This window comes from Anopheles coluzzii, chromosome 2, assembly GCF_943734685.1.
Source record: "Anopheles coluzzii chromosome 2, AcolN3, whole genome shotgun sequence".
Classification (NCBI taxonomy): Eukaryota; Metazoa; Arthropoda; class Insecta; order Diptera; family Culicidae; genus Anopheles; species Anopheles coluzzii.
The window spans coordinates 21680586-21708300 of NC_064670.1; the positions used below are offsets into that span (position 1 = coordinate 21680586).

Consider the following 27715-nt stretch of genomic DNA (forward strand, 5'->3'; position numbering starts at 1 on the left):
TTACTCGCAACTTATCTGGTTCCTTTTTCCCTTTATACAATGACTCCTAGAATGCATTTCAGTCTTTGTCCTCTTGTGTGTTTGTATTGTTTCTTTTTTTGTTTTTTTTTTTAAGGTTTTTTCAAGTTGCACTAATAAAACATGCCATTCGTTTGTCTTTGCTTGTTTTGCTTTGTCTCTTTACTTTATACACAGAACGAAAAAAATGGTTTAAATAGTTTCTGGGGGGGGGTGCTGATGTAACACATATTATTTAACCGCTGGTATGTTCACACTTATTTATGCGTTAAAAGACGTTTCCCTTTCTCTTATCTTTCTCTCTCCTCTCTCTCCTTCTTTTCCTTTATGTTGTAGATTGTGTTTTGTGGGGGGTGTTTTTTGACTGAGCATAACAACCCGGAAGATACAGATCATTTTGCTTTTCTGTTTGCTTCAAATACGTAAAATAACTTTGATGAGAATTGATGAGAAAATCAAAACCGAATAAATAGACAACAAAATCTATGATGGCAAGCACGCCTATATACTCCGCGCAAACAACAAAAGTGTATCGCAAAATGCATAAATAAAGATGGCTAATGGAGGGTTAATAAATAAATAAATAAAGAAATAAATAGATAAATAAATAAATAAATAAATAAATAAATCGATAAATATTTCATTCGCATCAATATGCGACCGTTCAACTTGTGAAGAAAACAAGTCGATTAGGACCGGATTAGGACCGGACTAGGACCTTAATATACAAACTAAATATAGGGACTAGCTTTGTAGGAGCCGAGGCGGCTCTGTCTCTGTCGGAGTTGGATGCGGTGGCTTTCATATAATTTAATTCGTTCGTTCGCGCACACTACGAAACGCAAAAATAAATTGCACTAAAATATCGACTTGCTTGCTTTTTTCCCTCGCATCCACCATATTTCTCTCTCTCTCTCTGTCTCTTTCTATTTGCGCGTACTATCCCATCGACTAAGAGGTCACCATTCACCGCGTGGCTTGGATCCTCCACTTCACCGAAGTAAACAAGGATTCTTCCTCGCTGCTGCTGCTGCTACTAAATGCAATTATTGTTACTGTTTTGCTGAGTACTGACGATACTTAGGAGGTACAATTAAAGACTAATGATTGGATCGGCATGCCCAGCAGCGCTTTTGCACAGGCTACTACGGTGCAGATGTTACTGCTGGGCCTACCCATGTTGCACATTATTTACAGTCAATCGTGTGTGGAATGACTCTGGAGATTCGTCTTCGGTACGGGTGTGTTTTACCCACCGGGAGGGGTGTAAAATAATCGGACTAATTATAATCTTTATAAGTTACCTAACTTCCAATGACTTGAACAAGAAATGACACGAATTTTGACTAGCAGTTTATAATTTAGAGAGAAGTTGTATGGGACTAGAGAGCTTGCCCGCGGTTCACCTGCGGGAGGATACGGAGCGGGGATGAAAACGGGAGGTGGGGGGAATTGTTTGTAGGGGGAAGGGGGAACCGCGGTCTGCGCTTATCGACTAGAAGTTTGCCTGACGCATCCATGGCTTCAAAGCTATTCTCTTTGTATAAGAAATATACCTCTATATATATATAAATACGAATTTTCTCTCTGACCTTATTAGCTTGTTACAAGTTTGCAGGGGGAGGAGGGAGGGGGTAGAAATATGATACTAAATAAATTTGCTCAATGCGATCGTAAATAGTAGCTTACACTTCTAAAACCCTTCTTACCAACCGTACACACACCGACGACCCACGATCGGGGTGGGGCCGCGTCTGATCTGATGCCCCGTTCCGGACACCAACCTGTCTGTCGCGGGCTGTCTAGTGTTCGATGATAGTGGCCTCCTCGCCCTTGACGTCGGACATGGCGGCCATCGCTTTCGTCAGCACCGATGCATCCTTGAGGCTGAGCACCTGCAGGACCTGCGGTTCCGACCCGGGCGGTCCTTGGATCATCATCTGATGCATGCCGGGGCCCACGGTGATCGTTTCCATCGTTTCGCCGTTTTCGACCTAGACACGATGAGAGATGCGGTAGGGGAGAGAGAAAGCGTGCAAGAACAAAACCGAATAAAGTAAATTCACGCACAAAAAATGGAAAGGAAAACCGTATAAAAATACAAACAAAATAAAACAGAGAAGCATATCGATCGTTCGTTTTAGATGTACGAAAATGAAATGAACGTAGGAGAAGTGAAAAGGAGGAGAGAGAAAAAAAATCCAAACAATAATGCCGCACTACGTTGGAGGAGACACAAGTGTAGGTGGCAGCTTTTTCGGGCAAACTAATGCAAAACCAAACTAACAAAAAAAGGGGGTAAAACAATTAGTACTATCGCCAAATGCTACTCACTAAATCACACATCTGAAACGAAAAGAAATACAGTGAAACGTTATTCCATTGCTTGTGATAAGGGGGGATCGCACGCACAACAGAGTGAGTCCCTTTCCCTGTCCTGGGCCGGCTGGTCACTAACAGTAGCGGTGATGATGATGTTTGGGGTTGTACAGGAAGGTGAGAGAGTAAGGCTACAAAACAAAATCATCAAATGCATTGCACAACATATACTTCAAACTGAAACGAACCCAAAACACTACGAGTAAATAATGTATAACAAATGAAATGAAAGCAAAACTTCAAATTCAAAACAAAAACACAATATAAATTTAAAGTGGTGTTTCTTTGGACTTTGGTTTGTACAGCGCTTACAAGCTAAACTCTTTAAAAGGTAACTACTTACACGCTATTATATTGCATTACCGGGAAGGCACTTTGGTTGTTTTGGTTTTTGGCTCGTTTTTGGTATCAAATTATTACAACAATTACAATTCTATGCTTAGTATAAATAGGGTGACTTAAAGGTTGGCACCAACCTTTCACGGAAGGTAGATGCAGTCCTGTGAGACGACAGACAGACAGACACACCGACAGCGGACGGGTCTGCCGTGTCTCTCCAAAAGGATTTAACTAGAACAGTTGACTGTGTGATAATAATAGGTGGATTTGGCTTGCCTCTACATGACTACATTCCTTTGGCGATTCTTGCGATCGAATTAAAAACAAAAAAAACACTGCTAAAACATGTTGAGATCCTTCAGAAAATGTTACCCAGCTACAATAATCTGACTGGCACATATTTACTGGGACTGACGCGGCGCACGGTACGATCGGTAAAAGACATAAATAAAATAAATAAGCTTCTTTCGTTTGCTATCCTGCTCAACATACCTGCTCTCACATTCCCTATCGCTCTTCCCCGCTTCGTTTCGTCCCTGTTTTGCTGGGCTTTCTGTTGTGGAACTTAAAATGACCAACCTACCCCTTTTGCTCTTCACACTTCACACTAACATCGCGAATGGCACAATCATACGGAGGGGGGGAGAGGTGGTGGTGGTTGCCGCTTTGGACTAGACACACAGAGTGCCACAAGAAAAAATGGGACACAACAATGGTTGCGTTTTTTATTGCAGTACGGGGCAGCCGGGAATTGAGCCGTAAGTAGATTAAGCACTGCGATCATCGGCGGACGGCGGCTAAGATCGAATAAATAAATTCTAACACAAGAAAACAACATTAAAATCATACCACTACTACCCACACACACACACGCGCATCTGTGTGAATCGTGAGCGATCGGAGCAGAGGTCCGCTCCTGTTTGGCTAGACAAAATCAACTAATTTACATCCTAAATCTGTTACGATACTTTTGGTTCAAACAGCTAAAGTACAAACGTAAAGCTAAATGGGATCAAATCTTAAATAAAGTACACTTCAAAGGCTTAACTAAACAACGGGAAGCGGGCCGGCGTTGGGTAGGTCCAACATTGTGCTACGGAGAGCCGGGTGCTACGGTCGTGTAAGGGGAGGGAGGAAATGGGAGGGGAGTTTGTTGTTGTTTTGTCAAAACGTTTCGTCCGGTCTGGGCACTGTGCAAGCTACACGCTCTGCAGGCCAAAATGTTTCGGGTCAACCTCGGTCGTAGTGTTGCTGCCACTGCTGTTCGCCGACTTCTGACCTATGCTCAGCGCATCGATCAAATGACTGCCGTCATTCACCGTCAGTTCAATGTTGCGTTTCAATTGTTGGTGCTGCTGCTGCTGCTGCTGGGAGGACTTTGCATCAGTCGTGGCAGTGAACGGGATACCGCTCAGCTGAATTACAAAGCTGGGAGTGCCGCCACCGCCACCGACGTCCGCCGTCACCGCGTCCTCTTTGTCCTCGTCCATCGGTTCAATCTTGGGTATGCAGAACTTGATCTGATTCACACCGAGCCCGGCACCACCGAAGATGGTACCGCCGCCCGGTATTACGTTCGATTTACGTTGCACGTTTAAGACGTTTTGTGACATGCTGGTGTTGTTATTATTATTGCTATTGGTCATATTTTGGTCGGATTCGTCCAGTTCCTCCGGTTGCTGCTGGTTCACGGCGCTGGCAAGATTAAAACAACCACGCTGCGAAGGAAGTATCGCATTCAGGCCAACCATCGGCACACCACCGGTCACGGCCGAAGCGCGTGACGAGGTACTGCTGTTGCCAGTATTACTAGCACGCGACTGCTTGCCGGACGACGGCATCGGTTGCATTTGCGGTACGGTCAAAATGGTCCCATTGCTGCTCAACGCATAGTTGGCCAGCATGGTGGCGGCATGGTGCTGGCTAGATGCAGCGCCCACGTTTGTCGAAATGGTCAAGTTCTGTGTCGTGTTGCTAGCTGTGCTAACCACCGCAGCGGAAGTCTGTTGCTGCTGTTGCTGTTGCTGTTGAGAGTGAGTGGACGCTATGTTATGTACCTGCATCGGTGTTATGCACACGGTTCCGTCCACGTTCGGCACCTGCTGTATGTTGGCCACCATCGTCTGGTACATCTGTGCGGACACTGGCACGGTGATCATGCCACTCACGTTCACTGGGTAACCTGGGGATCGATTTGAGACAGGGAAAAGTGCAAACGGGATGTGTTATTAGACCGAATGCACTCATACACGACGACGACGAGGACGATGATGACTATACCTTGCCCATCCTCTCCGGTGATTATTAGCTGTCCATCCTGACCGAGGGTCGCCTCCGTTAGATCCACCGACATGCTTTCGCCCTGCCCATCTGATATAGTTTGGATTGCATGAACGCCTCCGTCAGCCTGTTGCTGCAGCTGTAATTGGGCCGGACAGTTTAGTGCATCATGCAGTGCCACAGCTCACAAGCTCGTTGCTGCCGGTAATACTTACGGTGGCAATTCCTTGTACTTGTGCGGTAGTTCCGTCGGGTAACGTGATGATGGGATTGTTGGGATCAACCTGAATAAGTGATACGGTACCGTCGGGGTTCTGTATGGTTTGCAATACGGTATGTGTGAACTGAAAGCAGAGGAAAGGAAACATACAATAACCTTTTTAAAGTTCATAATCATTAGCTTCATCATTAGACACTACGAAATCGTTAACGAAAAGTAAAACAAAACATAGGAAAGCACACAAAAAAACAAAATCAACAGAAATGGGAAATTAATGTATTAAAAAAAAATAAATAAATCAATATACAACACATCGAAACCAAATGCAGTAAAATGCAAAACCAAAACAAGTGAAAATCATACCACAACAAATAACTACAAACGCAAATGTAAAGGATCCGAGCGGAGCAAACAAACGATTGAAACAAAAGCAGAAAATAAGGATGAAAATCACGAAATTCTTTTCACAAGGCGTGAAAGAACGAGTTCTTACAGAAGAACGAAGAAGAAAAAACAATTATAATAAAATTAAAATAAACTCAATAGCCACTCAAACAGAAAAGGTTCAATCCAAACGAAAGCGTCACGACATCAAAGTTGATTAATAGAAAATTGGTGTTAGTACGAACATCCACATCGCTTAGAGCCATCGAGTCTAAGCAAACCTGCGCGTTCAGGGTCTGCGTGGGTGAAGCCTGCTGCTGTATCTGGATCGTGCCGTCCGCGTTCTCCTTGATGATCTGACCGTTCGCGCTGGTAATCGTGGTCTGGCCATTCGATTGGACCTGCTGTTGCTGCTGCGGATGGGCCTGATGGATGATGATCTGCTGCTGGCCGCCGGCACCGTTCGTGATGGTGGCCGTGGCTGTATTGCCGCCGCTTGCCGGACCCACCGTTACCACGCTGCCATTTTCGATCTTCATCACATCGACCTATTTTTTCCCCCAATAACGCGGTCCCACCATCCAACCCCACAGTGGTCACAGTTGCCCCAACAAAGCAAAAGAGTGAGAAAAGGGAACAGCACGTTTAGCAAAGGATTATTCGGTGCGGTGGATAAAGGCGACACAAGTTCGCGGTGTTCAATCAGAGCAGGCCACCAGGTTGCCACTAAGATACACCCGTCCTCACCCAATCCACAATCGGGGGGGAAACCCGCCGGGAGCAATACTTACGTTCGAGCTAGCCGTTGCTATGGCGTTCGCTTTCTCGTCCTCTTCACTGAACGCGGGCAGCAGATCTTCTCTGCCGTGGTATTTGTAACAATTTATGACAATTTTTCTCAGTGCATGTGTCCAACTTATCTGTACGTGGCCGTTTCCCGAAAGATGCGTGTTAGAAGATAGAAGGCATGGTTTAAAATTCCCGTCTCCAAGTTAGTACCCCCCACTTTGCTTGCCCTTGGACCCGCCCGCCACCAAATGCAGACGTTGGGAGTAGTTACCTTGCTTACCTTTTGCTTTTCGTCCTCCGTGCGCGCATCCATGCGGACGTTGGCCCAGGGCAGCTCCTTTGGCCACCAGGGTGGCCGGGTCGAGTCTCTGCCCCAGCCCGGCTTTCCACGCCCGGTCGAATACTTCAGCATCAGCGGGATGAACGCGCGCAGCTGTGCCTGGGTCATCTTCTCCACCGGCGTCGGTATACCGTCGATGATGAGCGGCGGCAGCTCGAACAGCGAAGGATCGTCCTGCACGCGCGGTGGTGCCTGTGCTGCCAGTGCCTCGTCCAGCTTGTCCATCACGTTGCTGCGCAGATTCTTCAGCACGTCCTCCAGCGGTTTCGCGCCGAACACTTTGTAGATGTTGTTGGGTTTGCCGGGCGTTGCGACCAGCACGACTGCCTGCTGTCCGACACGCGTAGCGTACTCGAAAATGGTTTGCTGCGGGACAGAATAGACAGAGGGATTGGTTAGGAAGGCCAAGCGCTCGGTTGAGAAGACACTCGAATTCGGCGGACGCCGGATCGCACGGTGAACCTACTCGTAACTTTCGCAACAGTCGGTTCTGCTGCCGCTTGCGGATGGAAGGGTTCGTTTCGAACGAGTGGGGCCTCTTTTTCTTCTTAGACGATGTGATGGCGGCGGCGGCAGCGACACCGACGACACCGGCGGCCACCAGCTGTGCTGTGACTTCGTTCTCCATGGCAACGTTGATGAGGTTCCCGTCATCGTACGCACTGCCCGGACTGCTCGGATTGTCGTCATCGTCATCGTCCGATGCGCCGGTGATGTTGTCGTCATCGATGTACTCCATCGCGTCCACCGCGTTTATGGTCAAACTCATCTTTGGTATGGTTTAATTTGCTGTAAGTATTAGTAAGTTTGGTTTTTTGTAAAAAAAAAAAAACTGTGTTCAGTTCCTTCCGATCTGTTCGCCTTTTTAGTTTTAATTCCATTTCACTATACTACAAATCAGCTATACCAAGATTCGTATCGTATCAAAAAGGTGATTAAATCAAATTTTGACCAATAATATCATAAATCAAAGGCATGGTTCATATTTTAAGCTATATTACTACACAATTAAAGGAACTCCGCCAACTTTAGCCTTTGCAGAAAATCCAATTCCAAACGTTGAAAACGTATACACAAATCCTTTCGGTTGCACAATTATAAGAATAATATAACCAGTGAAAACAATATAACTTGGAACATATTATTCACGGCTGCTTTATGCTGATCACGCGATAACCCCTGCATAGATCTCCTACCAAGGGAAGTCAGTTGGAAGAAGAAAAAAAAAACCTACACTTTTGTTAAGCACGCGTTTAAGGCCTTAAATATACAGCGTAATTATAATATTTTTGAAAAAAGGATGCTAAATATCCTTTATCGTGTACACTGAGCACCAGCTAATATTATTCACACACACACGCACACACGCACACGCACGGACATAATGAATGTTCAGAACGGGAAGCAACGCACAGCCATTGTTCTATCACGACCCGGCATACGCGATCCCTCCAACACATTTAAACACAACCCAAAGCAAAGCATGCATCCATGCGGCCCTTTAAACCTTCGCCCTTTCCTTCACCCTACCTTTCCCGTCCATACACTGTCGACCAACACGCTTCCCTTTGTTATACTCCAGCATGGAGGAAATCCAAGCCAACGAACCTATGCTGTGTACCCTATGCTGCCACACTGTGAATGTGTGTATGTGTGAGTGTGTGTGCCGAGTTTCCTTCCCTTCGTACCCTTTCGCACGGTCCTGTGTATGCAGGGGTGTCGGCCAGAGCCGCACACATAATGATTCATTTTTTCCCCGGAGGGGTCCGGGGGCCAAACACACACCATTTTTATGACAAGCATATGGTGAGTGCAATTTTGCGTTGCTAAGAAACATTCTCTGTACGGCATGAGAAATTCATTTCACGTGAACGAGAGCAGAAAAAAATGCTACTTTTCACTACATCCCAAAAACCACCCCACCCACCGCGGCACGACCAACAACATGGTGGCGATGAAAGACTTTTCTTTCACAGCGCGGCGCTGTATCGCTGCGGCGGACATTTTTCACGGCGGATGCATTTTCACGGCGAGTTCGGTTGCAATTTTCTCTACCACCACACAGGACACCAGAGACACCACAGCAGAGCCTACCGGGTTCGACGGGATGGAAGCATCATTTTTTTTCTTTTTTGCTTCCTCGGACACGACTTCTCCGTTCGTACGCTCTGGCGAGCAGACGATTTTGTCACCATCTTGTCACCACCAAGCACCCGTGAAAAATGCGGACTTTTGCGGCTGCACCACACGAAAAAAAATCACTAATTTCCCGCACGGCGACTGCATTGCGACTGCGGGAGGAGACCTCGCCGTTCGGCGTTTGTTTACAGTTTTTTGCCATTCGACTCAGCTCATTTCCCAAAAAGCAAGCGCCGTTCGAGGAGGCCTCAGCGCATGAAATTTTCCCGAGTCTGCCCTTTTGCCATTTGCCCATGCACCAACCATATACACAGCACACATTATTCCTGAGCAAGCCCAGTTAAATTTTCGCGTTACGCACCTGCGTGAAGTTTACAAAAATAGATCCCGTCCACGAACGGCCGACATCAACAACAAACGCTGCCGAACGGTGGTTCCGAATCACTTTTCACGGCGCTCCGGGTGCGATATCACCGAAAATTGGGCTTATTTTGCTGGAAAAAACTCGCTTGCTACTTTTCCACGATTTCCACGGTCCACGACTCGTATTGATTTTTCCACACATCGAACACATGCAAACGCTCGCGTACACACGCGTTTACATGCATACACACATATGCACCTATACACACACACACAGAGTGTACCCCGTATGTTCGAAAAACCCAGAGCGCCGCGCGGCGTGCCGTGGCGAACATCGGAAGCTCTTTTGAATGTCGAAGTTCAAATGTGCCCGTTTGACCGTTACACCGTTTGATGTGGGGAACATGTGTTTGGTACTGGTCGTTTATGATTATGAGGGCGAATATCGCTCCGGTTTGATTTTTGAATACGAAAATTTCAAATTTATTAATGTGGAAATCGTAACAAATATATTTAAAATCATTTTAACCGCTCAGTTTTCAGCATTACTAGCTATAAGACAGTGAGTTGTGGCGCTAAAGAAGTGTATACTATAAACACCATTTTCTAAAAAAGTATGCTGATGCCACGTGGCGTGCATCCCTATGATGTTTCAACATCGTCATTCATGGTGGCGTCGTATACATGACCATACCGATATAAAAAAGTAATTCATAGAAGAAACTGATAAAATCCCCCAAGCACATTACTCATTCTAATGGCTGGAAAAGTTTGATTAATATTATAGTAAAGGAGTAACAGTCAAATAGTAAAAACAATATTACGAATTTTTACTAAAATTTAGGCATAAATTATATGTATATTTTTTTTTGTAAACTGGCCTTTATTTTAATTATTTTTTCCGCTCATATCCACATTTCAAGCAAGATTTATTTCACCTGCATAAAGTATACAATAACTTGGAACCGGCACAGTACGGCAGATTATAGCACAACCTATCATGGGAGTGGATCTTGTTCGCAGTGTAAGGGTAATACAAAAAGATCAATATAGTTGGCGAAAGGTTTTGCATCATCTAATTGACCTCGACCCCGTTATGAAGGGAAATGTGTGTTCCATCCAGTTACCCCTAATGTTACTAACAACACTTGAGGGAAGTTTTTTTGTTTGCTAATATTCACAGTACATATTAAAACTATTAAAACAAACAACAAATTCGACCACTTAGCATTTTCACCTCCTTTGTGGCACTTTTTTTCTCTGTGAAGCTCAAGTACAATGTTGCCCTTCACTAGGCAGCTAGCTTAGTAAAATTTAGCTAGATGACCTAATGAACGACCGAATTGTAAACTTGAGGCGGTTAGACACACGTACGCACACACACAAACACACAATACGCACCACGCGTAGTGCCGCACTAGATGATTAGCGTAACGTATCGTAAACGTAAAAGAACTTTCCATGCGATCGTACATTCTTTTTATATGTTTTTGCTGTGTGCTACCGTTTGTTGTGCTATCGTGTTTGTCCAAAGCGATGCAGTTTTCTTCTCAATCTCGGTGACTTCGGGCGGGGGTTTGTGGCACTATGTATGCATCGAATGGGACGGGCACGGCCAGCCTAACCCAAGCCACGGGGGGAACAGGAAATAAGGATGTGATAAAGAAATTTCCCCGCCCAGCACACAACAACACATGATGTAGCGGCAGCCGTACAGGCGAGCAAGCACTGCGAATACACAATCGTGTCGGGCCACGTTTTGATGATGTCCCCCCCCCCCCCCGCGGCACGAGAACATATAACCATTGCGGACCGCTTTTATCGGGACCTGCTATGTTCTCATTACCATTTTTATCAGCAGCAGCAGCTCACCCAGAATCTTTTTACCGAGGATTGTTTCGGACGGGTATCTCGAAGGAGTTGAATGTGCACATACGTGTTCTTTTTTCTCGGTTGTGGTACGTATTGTTTTCTCTGGAAATCACAATAGCTGATAAGCACGGCAAGCAGGGCAGCATGTGTTCGATGAGGATTTCGGTGAAGATTTTCTTCCCCGCACATGGCACAGCACATTCAAAACGCTCTAAGACAATGGTCAATACGCATACGACACACACGCGAAACCCGCTTATTCAATAAAGATAAACATTAACACACTGCGTAGAAGCTGCATTGGGTGGGTGAGGGATACTAGTGATTTGCACTACATCTTATGACGGCACTTACTCCGCAGCGGAGGGCTCCTGCCATCGATCACACTAGTCATCACTCGGTATCGCCTAGCGCCAGCTCCATTTGTCCATTTGTCCACTAGATGCTTCAAAACACTACAGCAAAATATTAGTCATCGTATGGCGAGCGTAGTGCGGGCCATTCGAACGAGACTAGCGTAACAATTAAAAAAAAAGAATACTGCACTTGGCCAAGACACAAAGTGTCGTTGCGTTTGTTTTCTTGCAATCGGGAGCGCGGGCTCCAATGCGCAGCTGCCCGAAAATGTTTGACATTGCCATTGGAGTTATGCCCATGCTCGTGTTTGGAGAGGGGCTTGTCTGGTGGAGGCCGGTCGGTACTATTAAACCCCCGGCGTCTGAATATATCGAGCAGGAAGCAGGTTCTCTTTTTTCGCATTAGGAAAAATGGTCGCCGATTGAATGCCGATCCGAGAGGTCGCAAAGTGGACGAGCCCCCATGTGTCGCTGGCAAGAGATGCACGTACGACACGCTTTGGTATGCGGGTTTTGTGGAAGAGGGTGGCCGGTTACGCAATAGAGAAAACCATTTTCATTGTTTTATTTTTCAATTACTATGACAATTTTGAGTCAAAATAATGAACAAAATTGGATTTATTTCACAATGTTTTAATGTTAAGCATAACTGGAAAAGAGCTACAATTTTGGTTAAACGCTTGTATGATGTAGAATCGAATTCTCCTTTTGTGATCCCTTATTTTTGCTTATTTCACAATCTTTTTTGACCTATTGAGCTGCCATACCTTTTGTTGGATATTTAAATATTTGGACCATTAAATACTTCATGAAATAGAAATTAACGACAGCACTTAACGAAGAATGCTGCATTCTGCATGTTAATAGTTGTCGTCGATAATCTACTAGAAACGAAGTGAGCAACTCAACTGTGGTATATACTGTGCACTACCACAAAACAAAGGTGGAATTAGTTGGTTTGTCTGTTGCCCGGGGCGGTCCCGTAGTACAGTCGGCAGCTCGAACGACTCAATAACATGCTTGTCATGGTTTCAAGCCCGGAATGGACCGTCTCCTCGTAGCAACGATTGACTATGGCCGGCATGTCCGCGTAGGACGACGTTTACGCCAAATAGAGAAGTCTGTTACGCAAAGCACACCAAAAACTTACGCAAAGCACACCATAAACTGATAAAGATAAATAAATATTATTCCACGATTGACTAATTTAACACAACGAAGAATGATACAAAAAATATCTCTATCGACACCATAAATGTTAAAGTTTTCACCAAATTTTCAATATAAATTGATACAAAATAAACATAAACAACAATGGGATTTAAACTTCCCATGGACAAATGTGCCCATGTGTTGGTGCGAGTGGAGCGTACGGTCTATCTACACGGTGCAACGATGCATCGGCTAACTAAACTCAGTGACCGGGGGTGCTAATGAAGGACGAGAAAACCCGAACCTCTGCTAATTGGAGATTATTGCTAGTTGGCGCGTTTTTGTATCATGATTATAATTCCAGTAGGATCAGTAAGTTTAGGAATAAATAGGAATTTCTAACCGTTAGAAAAACTACGAGTACATTCGTACAATTAGAACAGGCGTACTGTAGTACAATAACAGCAAGCCTATCTAAGTCCGAACCGTTAATGGATTTATAACATACTATAACTTGGTTTAAGATATCCATATAAGGCACACAAGGTTTAATTTGATCATATAACCTACGCTACCTTTAAAAGCTCTTGCTACGTGGGACGGTTCGGCTCCGAATCGAACCATGTCGTTCTATTGCAGGAACTAATGAGTGGATCAAACCAAGTGAAGTGTGTAAAAATATAAGATAATCTTATTAGTCCGACAGAACAGAAGAAATATCGAAGAAACGAAACAAAAAAAGAAGTTCGAACAAACTTTACGGGACAACAGATAAAATGTAATCGCAGTTCCGAGTACTCCTTCGTGTAGACAGTCCTACACCACTTCACTCTCAAAATAAACCACCCAGCATCGTGTTTTCTCGCTCTCTTTCTCTCTCGCGCTCTCGCTCCCGCTAGCTCGTCTGCCGCTGACAGACGACGCTGTACGTTGGTGTTGGTAGATGTCAAAAGCGAGAAGTTGGCCGGAGCAGCAATTTCATTGCTGGTGCTCGCGAAATTTTTCATCCAAAAACATGGAAATCGCAACCTCGGGGTGGAAAACAGTTTCCATCAAGTGCGCGGAACCAACGAAGCATTAAAAGTAAGGCTCCGAGAGCAAAAGGGGTGGTGTGTTTCTGTGTGGCTGTGTGTGGTGCAATTGCGATCGGGGGAGTATAAGATTGTAATGACCGTGCCCTTTGTTGCGGTCGGTGGAAAGTTATTAGTGTACGGTAGAAATGCACGGCAAGCGCGGTGTGTGAGTGCGCGGGCAGAGAAGTTTTGTGGGGAGGAGAAAGTGAATGGGAAAGGAGAAGAGAGGGGGGAGGGGGGGGAGGTTGGGGAAGCGGCATCCCGTTTTCCCTAATGGAAAACATGCATCCCACCCAACGGTGGTGGTCGTGGTCCCTTGGAGTGGTGACACGTCCATCGTCTCATTGTCCCGCCCGGAGGGGTTCGCAGGGAGTGGACGCGAGGGGACCGAATGGGCCATTCACTAAATATTTAATGCAATCGCCTCCCCGTATCGATCCACATTTCATGCTAATAGTGCCAAACAGCCCGCAAAGCATCTCCGCAATACGCATGTGTTAATGTTTCATCTCCGGCTGCGTAGGAAGTGTGGTGGGTGGTCGTCTGGAGGGAGGGCGATACCATTCCCGACGTCCAACGCAAACGAAGCGCTCTCGACACAGTGAAGTCTCTGAAGGAATTTAAAACGAGGCCGAAGACAGAAATTGCAACCGCGTACGGCGTGGCGCAGGTGTGTGCGGACGTGCCCGATGTGCAGGAAGGCGAGGCACGATAGAAAAGTGCAATTGGAAACCTGTTCAATAATGAGAAAAATGTGTGTTTGTGTGTGTGTTTATTTCTCTATGCAATGTTGAAGTGTTTTGTTGTTGTCGGTTGTGTAGTTACACATTAGCCCAAAAATGTAACTAATCCACCAATGCTCATCGTGTTCGTAGTTTGTGGGAGAACAGTTACCATTGCTGGTGGTGGTGATGGTGGTCTATGCAATGATGTTGCGACTGTCCTCCCCATGGCGACGAAAACGAGCTTCAGAGCACGTACAAATCTCCGTACCAAGCTCCCCACCAAGCTGCAACACGCCCGGCCCCGGCCCCGCAGCCGACAAAAGACGGGCGACCGAATCAATTAAGCCGATTGAAAGAAGCTCGCGACGACAACGCTGAAATATAAATGTGCATCATTCATTGAGTAAAAGAGGCAATCAAACAGTCGAGCTGGGGGAGGGGGGAGTAGAGCGACACGTTGGTTGCCATTGCTACGGCGAGCATTTCAAAAGCATACTTTTTTTTCTCCCCCTCCTTAGTCGCCGTTATGCCCCGTGCTGCATGTGTTTGTGTGTGATTGTTTGAGGAGTGAAGGAGGATGAGGGAATGAGGTTACCATCTCCCGTCTTCGCTGTCGAACCGAAACCAAATAATAAAGCAAGGTCTGCTTTGCTTGGGTGCTCTTATCGAAAGTTAAAAAAAACTCGGCTGTCTCAACACGCACACACACACATGCAGCAAAACGGGTAAGACGCGCGCGTGAATCAGACGGCACTGGAATTTCTTCTTAAACGTGTGTGATGCATCATCCACATGATCACCCAACACGCACCGGAGGGCATGTTTGCGCGACAGGGAAGATAAAAATAAAAAAATTAACCAATCAAACGCGTTGTTTACATACGTATACTGCCATGGAATGCATGTGCCATACCCGCGCTGCAGACACGGCTGCAATTGGGCAGACCGATCATATTTGGGGAATTCCATTCGCGTCGCTTGAAAACGGTTCAGCGCAAAGCAAGCGCGTGTTCAAGAGGGCGCGCGCACAAATCGTTGTCGCGTTGGGGGTTTAATCCGTCCGATGCACTTACGTTTGCTTTTCCCTATCGCAGGAACGCATGTGTGTATGTTTACTCGCTGGACGAGCGGTGGGAGGTAGAGTAGAGTGGTGAGCAACGATCGAGACACCCGGTTTTTTTTTTGTTTGTCGTTGTTGGACGTCCGAGTTTGTGCGTGGCCGTGCGCTTGTGTGTTTGGTTGGTGAGCAGTGATGGAATCGGAAACGGACGACAACTGCTACGAGCGGAAGGACATCCCGGTGGACAGCTTTGGCGGGGATTTCTACCACAGCCGAGACGTCACCACCCGTCAGCTGAACCGGAATCTCCTGACGCACGGTGGCTCCGATCTGTCACCGGCGGCGGCGGCGGCAGCGGCCCTTGGACGGCCGATTTCACTGCCCGCGAAGCTGCCCAATCCCGACGGCGGTGCAGCGGGCAATGGGCGCGATCAGCTCGACAGTGGGGACTGCTCGACGCTGATTCGACGGTACGCCGAGGTGACCAAGTTCAAGCAGGAAACCACATCCGGGAACAGCGCGAACAGCGGAAATCGGCTTTCGAAAGGGTAAGTTGGTTTGGTTTGTGGATGCGTGTTCAGCGTCGTTCAGCTTGCAAACTTGTGTCTAACGCTTCTCCTCTTCGGCAGACCTCCAGAATCCTCCCTAGCATTGGCAAAGAAACGGCTCAGCGCTTTGCACACGAGCGTACAGCAGCATGAGGTGGAAACGATGGACGATGATATGATGCCGCTGCTGTCGAGCAATCGCGAACTCTCGCAGGAGGAGCTGTACGAGGTAGGCACTCGAAGAGCGCTGTAAATCGTGTAACTTAATCGTTTAATGCGGCGTTTGTCTGGCATTTCCGCAGTCCCACACATCACTGGTATCGAGCTCGGAGGGTGGCATTATGGCGGAGGGCGAGGAAACTTCCAGCGACGAGTCGCAGGAATCGAACAGTTCGGCCAATCACACGGCGATCGTCATGAGCCTGCTGGAGCGGTTGCTTCGCTCGCACCCCGTCTGGTTCCTGCCGGGCATTCAACGGTCCGGCGCAATCCATCTGCTCCAGGGGAAGGAGGAAGGGGTAGGGCACGGTCGCGTTCAAACTGTTTGGGTGTTACCGTATGTACATGGAATGTTTTTTTGTTTGTTTCTTCTTCTAGACCTTCATCGTGCGCGGTTCTAGTCAGTCGAAAACGATGGCCGTTTCGGTGCGTTTGCCGGCGAACGCAGGACCGTACATCGAACACTATCTGATCCAGTCGAACAATGGGCAGCTGAGCCTGGAAAGCTCCCGCTTCAAGTTCGACTCCATACCCGCCCTGATTGCGCACTACACGCAGTGCTGCGACGAGCTGCCCGTACAGCTCTGCCTTCCGGTTGCGTTGCGGGAGGCGAAGAACCGCCAGCAGCTGTCGTCGCTGGCCCTGCTGGGTCAGGAGTTTTGGCGCTACCCGATGGCCAGCTCCCCGAAACCGAAACCAATCACCGGGCCGGCACCACCCGGCACAACACCGTCCGCCACCTCTAGTCACATGAACACCCCGTCCGAGGCGACACACTCGAGCGGGCTCGGCATATCCGTACTTAATCACACCCCGGTCGGACATGCGGCGTCGGTCGGGACCGGTGGCACCTCGCTCGGCACCGGCGGCATGGTGAATGCGTTCGGCGAAACGCCCACCGACACGTTCTCGACGCTGAGCAGCTTCACGGTAAGCAACGGGCAGACGCTGCTCAGCCCGGAATCGATCGACAGTGCCATCATGATGTCGCCGATGGACCCGCACCAGCACCAGACGGGCATCATCGGGAAGACGAGCACGTTCAAGGCACGCAAGCAGCAAATCGTTTCGCCCACGGCGGCACAGCACGAGGTAGAAAAGCAGATCGAGCTGTTCAACGCAAACATACTGGGGCACAGTAGCGGTACCGGTCATTCGAACGGTGAAGCCACGGGCGGTGAGATGACCAGCTCAACCTCGTCGTCCATGGAGAGCCGGCCGGATGATGCGCCCAACGCTACCGGCACGCTGGAAAGGAAACCGCGGGCACCAAGGCCCACGCCACCGAACACGCTCAACATTAAGCCGATCAGGTAGGGCGTACTGTCCGGGATGCTTCAGATACGAACTGGACGATGGTGTAGTAATATCTTTCCCGCTTACAGGAGTCCACCGGCACCACCAGCGAGACGTATTAAGCTGCAAATAGCAGAGCACAGTCCGACGGTCGAGAGAACTACCTTTACGTTCCAAAAAGATACCGACTTTACACCGACGACGGGATTCCCTACCAGAGACACAGCATTCCAGCGCAGAGAGCCAGCAGTGTTGCCGGCCAGCATTTCCACCATTGCGGTATGCAAACCACGGTTCTTAGTTCTCGTTTCAGATGACAATAACCAATAAGTGTTTCTTGATCTTGAATGTGCAGGGTTCGCAGGTTAGCAACACTGTGTGGTATTGTGACAGCGACAATGTAGCCGACAATGGTGTGGAAAAGCAGGCCACGACACAGTCCAACGATCACTGCCATCCTAGCTTCAGCGTACCGACGAGCACTCGCGTCAGCCGCCGCAACAAACGAAAAGAGTCAAAGCATTATCAGGTTCGTGTTGTATCTGCTATTTTACGATGCGGTGTATATAATATTGCTGTTTTGTGTTTGCTTTTGCTAGGAATCGGACATTTTGGAATCACCTTCCGTTTACTGCAGAAGTACGCTGGTGGATAAAATAAGTGACTATGAGGACATTTGGTCACAGGACGCTACCAAAAGCGATCGCCGGTCACTGCTGGGCCAGCGCCATGGGATATTTGGGCACGAGGACTTAAGTATGTGTCTTTTCGCAAACAGCTTTCCGAAAACAGATGTATAATTTAAGTTATTTTTCTCTGTTTTTTCTGGTTCAGCTCTCAAAGGACTCGTTTCACCATCAATAGAGTCGATGAGTTACAGACAGGGCAAGCTCACCTCTTACCGTGGCCCGGCCGCACACGGTGCGCACACGTACTCCGTGGACAATCTTGCCGTGGGCATGGGCGGGCACGATTCGGCAAGCGATCGGGCCAGCACCCCGACCGATCGGCCCGGTGCCCGTCCACCGGTTGCGCTGAAAACGTTTTCCCCAATACCGAAGGATGACGGCCGGTTCGGTCGGTCGGTGCTGACCGATGTGCGGCAACGTTCGTGCATGAACATTTCTCACACCACGCCCGTGGGCACACCGGTAACGCTGGAGGATGCGTTGGGTGGTGCGGGCCAGGAGCAAAAGCAAACCAGCCCGTTCTATGCCGATCCAGCCGACATTCTGAGCACCATCATCCGGCGCAGTCCGCTGAATCGTTTGGCTTCGTCCAACAGTAGCCAGCGCCACTCGGAACCACCAAAGCAGCTGTTTGGCAATGACGATGCGTTACCTTCGGCGGGCCATCCATGGGGCAACGGGAACGGATACAATGTGAATGTGAGTAATGTGCGCGCATTGTTGGTGAACGGAGTTGTTTTTGCTTATACGACGTTCTTCATTTTCAGAACAACTTTGCCGCCTCTCTGGACGAGCTGGCGCTGGAGAAAAACGACTCAATGCTGTCGGGCGTGCGCATGCATGCGCTGAGCATCGCGGGCGGCAGCAGCGGACAAGGGACGAACGATTACGATTCCGACATCCGGTGGAAAACACCCACCGCGTCGCTGAAAACCATTGAGCCGGCCGCGAAATCGCTGCAAAAAAGTACCGACAGTCTCATGGGCATGGGCCGACCGGTCACGATACACCAGATAATCGCCAAGAAGCTTCCTGCCCTGAAGCTATCGGAAAGATTGCTGGAAGGTATGCTAGCGAACGATAGCGGCATCGGTGCGAACGGTGAGTCAGGGTTCGGCATCCTAGGACACCGAGGGCAACGGAAGTCGGCGTACGATAATGTCGAGAAGCAGGCTAATGGTATGTAACGGTAGCGGAAGGTATTATTACGCATCAATCATCGTTTTACTTACTTTGTGTGCGTTTGTTAATTTCATTCACAACCAAAAAAAGCCTATGCGTCATCTGCAATCAATAGTGCGCACTCGGACGATGGGACCGTCTTTTCGGAACCGTGGGACAGCTCCCAGTGGGACTCATTCCTTCCCAACGAACGTAAGTGGTGTTTGGTTTCGGTGCGTGGCAGTGCGATCCTAGCTGTAACTGTTACTGTGTTCGCAGAATCTTCGATGGAAGCGCCGGGCAATAGTAGCTACGACCACTGCGGCTCGACGGCCAAAGACACTCGCTACCGAAAGGACGGGCAGCAGCACCAGTTACCACAGTCGCAGCAAAAAGTAGCTACAATATTACGATCGCGTAGCTGCCGAGATCGGGAAATTTTATGTAAGTACATTCGATATAATGTGAGTACACATTGCAGAATGTAGAAAGGGGCTGTGCTTGTCAGAAACTGTAAAACCAGGAGCCAGTAGGAGCTGTTCAAAACACGGCACAGGAAAAGAAAAACAAAAGAAAAGGGACAAGAAAAGGACAGCTTTTCAAGCTATCGCATTTGGGCTTGCGATGAGGCAGTTTGGGAATTTTCCATAAACTTAGGTGAATGTGTTCCGGACAGGGGGTAAAACCCGTGCCAATACACTACCTGCACTTGAATGCCCAAAAGGGTAGTTTGTTTAGGAGCATGCGGGCGGCTGGGACGGGTAGTGCGGGTGTGTCGTGCATTAAACTGCTACCCGTGCATGTTGTGCGATGGTGGGACGCTTCTCATGCATTGCCGGATGCTGCAAAGGGGTTGGCAATGTTGCTTTACCGTAACCTACATAATCCACCGACTGGCTGTTGAATTCAGCGGGTTTATTGCGTCAGCCACCTCGCATCCTTTGACGAATCGGTGGTCGGTGTCTGACATACATTGTAATGAGATCAACACGGCGCATCGGTGGTGGCCGAGAGTAATGGTGCCCGATAAGTGACGAAGCCTTCGGGGCCCCGGCCGAGCATACCAGGCCAGCAGCGGTCGGGGAGGTCGGGTGTTTGTGTGTGTGTGTGCTACCATATTATTCATGCTCTTCCGCTATCTTTTGCTGTGCGGCTGCTAGCGCTGTCCCGGAACGCTACACTCATCGAAGCGTCTGATAAGTGGCACTGGCTCTGTTTGCACAATGATTACTTAGCAGGGCGGTGGGCGGCTGAGGCGTATGCAGCATGGGTGCTACTGCTGCTGCTGGAGTGGGTCGGTTTGTTTATTTGCCTTGACTTGCCTTGAAACGTGTAAAATAATGCACTATTTGCATGGGGTTTATTGCGTATCGGGTCGGGCGTGGGTGGGGCCTTGAAGCAGCCACCTATTTCGGGACCTGCTTCTAGAATAGATCCGGCTGTGCGTTTGCAACGTTAGGAATGGTTGTCGCGCAACGGGGAAGGGGCAGGATGGCCAGCGAATGAAAAGGGCAAACGAACGGTAAATGTATGCAGGCGGATGCGTAATTTATTGTGAACTTGATGAGTCGCTCTTTACTCATCGTGCTCTCGTGCGTATCGGCCGCGGGATGATCGGCGCCCTTCCGTGCGTACGTGTGTGCGTGCGGCGGCGGCAGCGTCGGCTCCGGCGGTTAAAGTGAAGACTTTGACACTTTCTTTCTTTCCCTACGCACGATAAGGACAAGGACACATGGCACACGGCGGAGAGGGGGAAACAAAAAGCCGAAGAGCGAGAAAGCATTGTAGTGGAAGCTGATGCGCGTCAGGCTCAGTTCGATTGTAGTGCTCATGGGAAGCGGTTCGATCGATCACGGTGCGATTAGTGCGATCGGGCGCACGGAAATAGCGTAGCCTTTTGTGGGCATTTGCGCGTGGACACGCACCCAACGGCCACAGACCGCTGTGTCCCGTTTGACGAAGCGGAATCCCATCCTTCCGAAAAAGGGAGAGACGAGGCACGCGCTCGTCTCTTCGCCAGTCTAATGAGAAACTATCGTTTCCGCCGTTTCGTGCAGTCGGGCAAAAATCGTTTCTCTATCTGCCATGCGGTGGTGCAGAAGGTGGTCACATGCAAGATACGTGAACCGGAATGAAGCTACCGTGATGAATTGCATCTTCGTCGAAGGGGCTGCCGTGTCGCCCTCGTCGTCGAGTGGATGCGGATACGGATCTCGAGCCATGCGGGCAGGTAAACGAGGCAGGGCGTCGGCCGACAGTGATGGATCTGGTCGCAAAGCCTCGGCAAACATCGTTCACGGGCCAGCAGCAGCAGCGCAGGGGATAGTTGTTGCCGTTGCGTCAACGCCATTACGCCACGAAGGTGAATGCCGACAGCCGAAAGCGGGCTTAGCTAGTGCTGCTAGGTCCGATAACGACGCGAACGGCGTCGGCAAACAGCGGCACCAACTAGAAAACCCCGCCCGGGTTGAGTGGCAGTCGCATGCACGCGCTGCACGAAAGCGTCCAGCCACCGAAGATGTGAAGTGTTGGCAGGCGAGCCACAGTTTGCAGGCTCTAAGCTACAGCACCGTCGGTAGTGGTGGTGGTGGCGGCCGGTTGGATCGACTGTTGGGTGGAACGTTCGGCGTGCAGGACGGGCTGCCGGTGCCGGAGTGTGACTATCCGTGCAAGCGGGCACCACCGATCGCCGCAGCTGATGGCAAGTTCTGCTCCGTGCTGCTGCTGGACGGCTGGTGTCGCGTTGAGTATGACGAGTTTGGTTCGTCCTCGTCGCTTTCCGACTATACGATCATGATCGACGAGTGTGGTGGCGCCCCGCTCGACCCGAACGTACCGCACGATGCGGACGTGGAGCAGCTGTTCGGTTTGGACGAGCAGGGCAACATCATCATCAACGTGGGCCACATCGAGGAGGAGCGCGGTCGGGCGCTGTTGGTGAAGAAGCGGCGATATCGCAAGATATTTAGCCGGCTGGATCAGGGCAAAGAAATTAACGAAACGACACGATTCGATGGCATGTGGCAAAAGCTGGTACATAAGCTGTTCACTTGCTGCGAAGAGAAGCTTGTTCGAGGTATATATTTTCTATTGGTGGCGGGATGGGAAATAGGCGTATAGGTGGTTTAATTCGTTGATACTAACTTCATCTAATCTTTTCTATTCCATGCGCTCCCATCTTTCTCTCTCTCTCTCTTTTCCAGGTCATCCACGCAACAGATCGTCCCACAGTGGTCCGGGCGAATCGATTGCCACGTACGCCTTCTACCTAGCGAACAAGCCGGACTCAACGTTCTCGCGCAACATAAGCAACTTTATCGCCTGCACCAAGGAATCGAAAGCGGCCCCCCATCCGCAGGTGGTGATGCGCAACATGCGCCAGTTCATGTCCGGCATGAAGAACTACCTGGTGAAGCACGGCGAGGGCGACTTCGCGGGCGAGGTGCAGAAAGCGCGGGCCCAGCTAAAGCCGGACGAGTTCCTTAACCTGGACTCGATACTGGAGGAGGTGATGCACCGGCTGGTGATACTGCCGCTGCGCGAGCATCTGTACAGTTTGTTCGTGGATTACTACAGCCAGTCGGGCGATATACAGCTGATTGTGGAGAAGGTGCGCTCTACGGCGGGCCGCGGTCCGCTTGCTTTCGGGATCAAGGTAAGTAGAACGATCCGCGGATGGTGAAGGGCGCCCGTTGGTGTAGCCCGTTGCTGACGCTTCTCGAATCTCGATTATTAGGGCAATGTGATACCGCCGAGTCCGACAGCGATGCGACAAATTGCCACGCTCTTTGTGCGCCTGCAGGAGGCGGAGCTGCCCCTGGCCAAGCTGGACCTGCTGCTTGCCGCAGTGTCGACCATCTTCGAAGCGACGACGTGCTGCAACGGGCAGCAGCTAAGCGCGGACGACTTTCTGCCGGTGCTGGTGATGGTCGTGGCACACTGTGGCTTCATCGGTGCTGAAATTGAGGCCGAGTACATGTGGGGTCTGCTGCAGCCGTCGCTGCTGAGCGGCGAGGCTGGCTACTACTTAACGGCCCTGTGCAGTGCGGTCCACGTGCTTAAGAACTTTAGCCTCAGCGAGCAGGAAGGAACATCGACATTAGATGTAAGTGTTTGTTGTGTACCACCTTGCAAGTGTCTTATTATTGATTGCGTGCTTTCTCACGTGCAGTGGGATTCCTCTACGATGCCAAACTGCTCCTCGGTGCTACGCGTAATCATTCCGGATGAGTACAACGGTTCCATCCAGACGCGAACGCTACCAATCAGACCGCATACAACGACGAAGGAAGTCTGTCGGATAATTGCTCACAAGGCGAGGATAACGAATGCCCAAGATTATGGACTATTTAAGCTGATCGACGGTGAAGGTAAGCTGGATCAGCGCAGCATGCAGCTAACTTCAACTCGCACTAACGCTTGTTACAATATATTTGTATTTGCTTGATTTTTTTTTTCTCCATTTTTTCGGCAGAAACTCTTCTACATGACACCGAATGTCCGCAGGATGTCCGGATGACGGCGAAAGGGAAACACTTTATGATAGCATACAAACGGATCGACGCCAAGATAGCGTGGCCTACCGTGATGCCAAATAATGCTGCTAGCAACAACAACACTATGACCGCTAGCGCTACTAATAACGCTGCTAACAATGCTATCAATACTTCCACTACCACTACTACTACTACTACTACTATTACTGCGAGTGATAATCATCTAAAAGTATAAGCAAACAATGAATTAAGCTTCCATCGTTAAACAATTAAGTCTGATATACTCTTTGGTCGTAAGGTTGTACTATTTTTGCCGTGGTGTAACAAGCCCCACTTGTCCCCTCTTTTAATCGCTCACCTCATTTCTGTTCAAGTAGCAGTCCGCGGGATGCGATGGGCGGGCGCTGCTAGACAGCAGTTGTAATTGTATTAACGCAAATAGTATACACCATATAATCATATACAAACCATCATATATATATACAAGCGTTATATAAAGGCAGTGACGGGCAACGGCGTGGTGTAGCGCGTGGCCGTCAACGCTTCTTGCCCTAGGGAAACCTCACTATCGATTCTCGTACACACATGCAATGCAATTCTACTCTGAATGAGTTTAGATTTTAATTCACCAATTAACGCATATAATCCCCCTTTAATCTGTAGCATTTTCTTCTTATCTGTAGGCGAAAGAAGTGAAGATAATTTTAACCCACTAATGGCTAGAACAAAGAGAAATCGTGAGAGAGGGTTAGCGTGGACGCACTCCGCGGACACTAGGGTCCGGTAAGCTGAAGCATACCTTCCTGAGCTGTAGATTGTTGTTTTAGAGGACCGAAAAGAGCGTAGTAGTAGTAGTAGTAGTAGTAGAAGCGAAAGATCCGTGAAGTTAGGACTTATAATGCCATTCTCTGTGATGAAGTGCGTAAAACAGAAGCATGCCTCGTGCTCACCATCGAACCCCCCGCCCGTGTCCCGGTTTGCAACCAAAACCTCCGCCTCTCACGATCGTGTCTGTGTAAGAACAGTTGTTTTAAGCGTTTTTTTTAAATTGATTTGTTAACAATGTTTTTTTTTACAAGCAAAAAAAGAAAGGGTCACCAACGATGGAGCGTATGGAGCTTTTAATTGTACCATTTATATCTCTCTTACCTCTCGTGTGCACTGTGCGTGTCGTTAACTCCTCCATACTGTACTCCATTTCCGGCCCGTCATCAAATGACAACGTGTGTTTGGCCCGTCAGAGTTTTTGTAGAACAGGTTTGTCCTTAGTTTCAGTCAACAAAATTGATAAACAGTCCCAAACAAAGTGGGTATAGGGACTAGGTGGGCTTATAGGTTTGGCGGGAAGGCCATATTGGACGAACGAATGACGGGAGGGGATTCGATTGTGATACGTAGTTTTTCACCCATACTACGACACATCAATTAAAACAGCCATTGGAATTCACACGCATACATCAACAAATGATCGAATCCCCTCCTGTCATTTCGTTTTCATTTTTCTACAGCACGGCTGTCAAATTGTTCGGGATAAGCCCACCTGTATAATAAACCCACTTTGGTCCCAAATGTGAGCACATCGAATGGCGGATAGTGGTCTCGCTACCAGGAGCTTCCATCTGCTAAAGGACTAGTCAGGTCAAAGGTCACAAGTAGTTTTGTTGTTGTTGTCCCTCCTGTTGCGTTGTGCATCGGTGTTTGTGTTTGCAGTTAATGCATCTGAGAAGGCACGCTTTTCGTGATATCGTTTTACGAGACAATAGAAATCTAACTTATCTTTCATGCCCCCTTTTTCCCTCATCTATATCTGCCTTTCTTTTTCACGCGCTTGTGCGGTTTAGGCCCCATTTGCTCCCGGACTGGGCTGTGCTGGGTTGAATTGCTTTCGCGATCGCAAACGACAATGAATTAAGAGTGAAAACATGTTTATCTACACTTTAGACGTTTCTTGCTACTACTGCATCTAATGTTACTACTGTAAAGCAATTAAGTAATTACTAATCTCATTATTCTTGTTCCCCCACTGGGATGGTGGGGTGGTCGGATGCGAGGGAGGGTAGTTTCTTCCCCTCAATCCCCCCCTGCTTGGGTGCCCAGGACTTTGTATCGAGTTTTTGAGTGTGTGTGTGTGTGTGCGTGTGTGACAGTTTTTTTCTTCTTGCGTGTGTTTGAATGTGTGTGCGTGTGATTGTTTGTGTGTGTTTGTTCACCTTTTTAATGAAAACACATACACACTTACCCCCTTAAACCAACCAATCAACTATATGTATATTTAACATAAACTACAACAAAAAAAACTCTTTTTTCTTCCTCAACTATTTGCCAAAACAAGAAACCCCCTCTTTATCTAAGAAAACAAAAAAACTAATAACTTTACCTTAATTGCTCATAATGCTCGTGATTCGATGAAAAGTGTGAAAAGTGCAGAAAAGAAAAGGAACAAAAAGGAAAACTGGTTACAGAGAATACAAAATGAAGGAATGAAAGTGAAATAGTAAAACAACACCACACAAACCAGGCACTGTCGAAACGAATTGCTCACCAAAAAAAAAAAAACAAAAAAAGGATAACCAAAAAGGAAAAAGAAAGTGAAACACAATAGACATGTTCTTATCATACATAATGCATTTACAAAGCGCGTGAAACAAAGCAAGCCATCAAACATGCAGTACTAGTTGCAGAGTGGAAATGGATTTCGAAACAAGAGATACAAACGTAGTAGGCCAGGGTGCAGTTAGAAAGGTAGGAAAGCAGTTGTGGTTGTGTTTGTTGGGTGGGAGGGGGTTGGAAGCTCAGGAATATGAATGATAACTCTTATACTCTATTTTTGATATCTATCTATCTTTTCCTCCCAAAAACGATCCGTCGATCGTCCCCCAATCCCCTAATAGTAGTGAGAGTGCAATGGGCAAAAGAACAGAGAACAGAGCAGAAGAAAACAAGAAATCACAAGCGCACTTTAACAAAGCAACCAGTAAACAGTATTAAATGCAGTGAATTAATAGCAACAGAAGCCACCTCCTCCACTCCCCCCACTTCTGCTCCCTTTGCTGATCGTAGAGCAGCACACACACTAGAAACTGTAGAAGAGCTGTGTGTGATGTAGTGCGTGAGTGCAGAAGCGTAGATGCAATGAAGTCCTACTAACCATTTCTGCAATCATTCGATTCGTAGGCAAAAACACACACAAAAAAACGATAGAAACTGCTGCCACACTAACTAAACAATGCAAAAAAAACTAACAGAACGTAACGGAAAGCGCATTAATTGTGAAAGTGGAAAACAAAATACTGAATGGAAATGATGCGAAAGGAACATTTAAGGCCGAACTCATGCTCGGCACACCGGCGCTACGGAAAATATCTTGCCAAAATAGGTATAGGAAGTTTTTTGGAAACATCTATTTTTACACCACAAGCGTATTTATTGCAGATAACTATAAAATAAACTCTCTCTATATATACATACATACATACATACGTACACAAACCTGTCGCCGTTGTAAAAGAGACTATTTGAAAGAAATTATATTTAAAAAAATCTATGAAAAATCAACAAATAACGCTTTTGCACACACAAACAACACATCTTAAAGCTTTTTATTTTTGGGGGGATTATAGTTTTCGAATACTTTATTTGTTCCATTTTCATAATTGTTAGGTTGCCATGTTTCATGTAAAGTTACAATATACCATTATACATTATAGTGCTTCGTTTCATTATTCTGTGTATATCGGTATATATATATATTCATTCTGGTTCGATATATATATATATATATATATATATATATATATATATATATATATATATATAT

General features: G+C 47.8%; 2 protein-coding genes across 11 annotated transcripts; one reads left to right on the forward strand and one right to left on the reverse strand.

Annotated features, from left to right (window-relative positions):
* Window positions 1-1282: 1282 nt before the first annotated feature.
* LOC120950475 (DNA-binding protein Ewg) lies at window positions 1283-9499 on the reverse strand. Of its 9 annotated transcripts, XM_040368538.2 has the most exons (10): window positions 9250-9494; window positions 7216-7538; window positions 6681-7115; window positions 6412-6540; window positions 5866-6168; window positions 5232-5360; window positions 5017-5155; window positions 4794-4918; window positions 2353-2364; window positions 1283-2012 (listed from the first exon to the last, which is right to left on the reverse strand). In XM_040368538.2, exons 2-10 carry the CDS (start codon window positions 7516-7518, stop codon window positions 1821-1823), a joined length of 1767 nt encoding a protein of 588 aa, XP_040224472.1. In that variant the 5' UTR covers window positions 7519-7538; window positions 9250-9494; the 3' UTR covers window positions 1283-1820. The 9 variants fall into 9 exon arrangements, with proteins under 9 accessions (XP_040224472.1, XP_040224473.1, XP_040224474.1 ...); XM_040368539.2 differs by lacking the exon at window positions 2353-2364 and having other exon boundaries at window positions 9250-9495; XM_040368540.2 differs by lacking the exon at window positions 2353-2364 and having other exon boundaries at window positions 6690-7115.
* A 4053-nt stretch (window positions 9500-13552) lies between these two features.
* On the forward strand, window positions 13553-27369 carry LOC120952697 (protein sprint). 2 transcript variants are annotated; one of them, XM_049606010.1, is made up of 15 exons: window positions 13553-13714; window positions 15524-16037; window positions 16119-16266; window positions 16340-16555; window positions 16635-17569; window positions 17642-17831; window positions 17908-18081; window positions 18152-18308; window positions 18387-18940; window positions 19009-19420; window positions 19514-19615; window positions 19682-19846; window positions 22606-23057; window positions 23139-23772; window positions 23877-27369. In XM_049606010.1, exons 2-15 carry the CDS (start codon window positions 15682-15684, stop codon window positions 24131-24133), a joined length of 4752 nt encoding a protein of 1583 aa, XP_049461967.1. In that variant the 5' UTR covers window positions 13553-13714; window positions 15524-15681; the 3' UTR covers window positions 24134-27369. The 2 variants fall into 2 exon arrangements, with proteins under 2 accessions (XP_049461967.1, XP_040228089.2); XM_040372155.2 differs by having other exon boundaries at window positions 13554-13714; window positions 19514-19846; window positions 23139-23507; window positions 23574-23772.
* Window positions 27370-27715: the final 346 nt, after the last annotated feature.

Coding starts and splice junctions, on each gene's coding strand:
- LOC120950475 (XM_040368530.2), bottom strand. CDS start 7,518: ATGAGTTTGACCATAAACGCGGTGGACGCGATGGAGTACATCGATGAC. Junction 7,116..7,215: donor GACTGTTGCGAAAGTTACGA/GTAGGTTCACCG, acceptor TCTGTCCCGCAG/CAAACCATTTTCGAGTACGC. Junction 5,156..5,231: donor AAGTACAAGGAATTGCCACC/GTAAGTATTACC, acceptor GCCCAATTACAG/CTGCAGCAACAGGCTGACGG.
- LOC120952697 (XM_049606010.1), top strand. CDS start 15,682: ATGGAATCGGAAACGGACGACAACTGCTACGAGCGGAAGGACATCCCG. Junction 16,556..16,634: donor TCCAGGGGAAGGAGGAAGGG/GTAGGGCACGGT, acceptor TTCTTCTTCTAG/ACCTTCATCGTGCGCGGTTC. Junction 23,058..23,138: donor CGCTTGCTTTCGGGATCAAG/GTAAGTAGAACG, acceptor CTCGATTATTAG/GGCAATGTGATACCGCCGAG.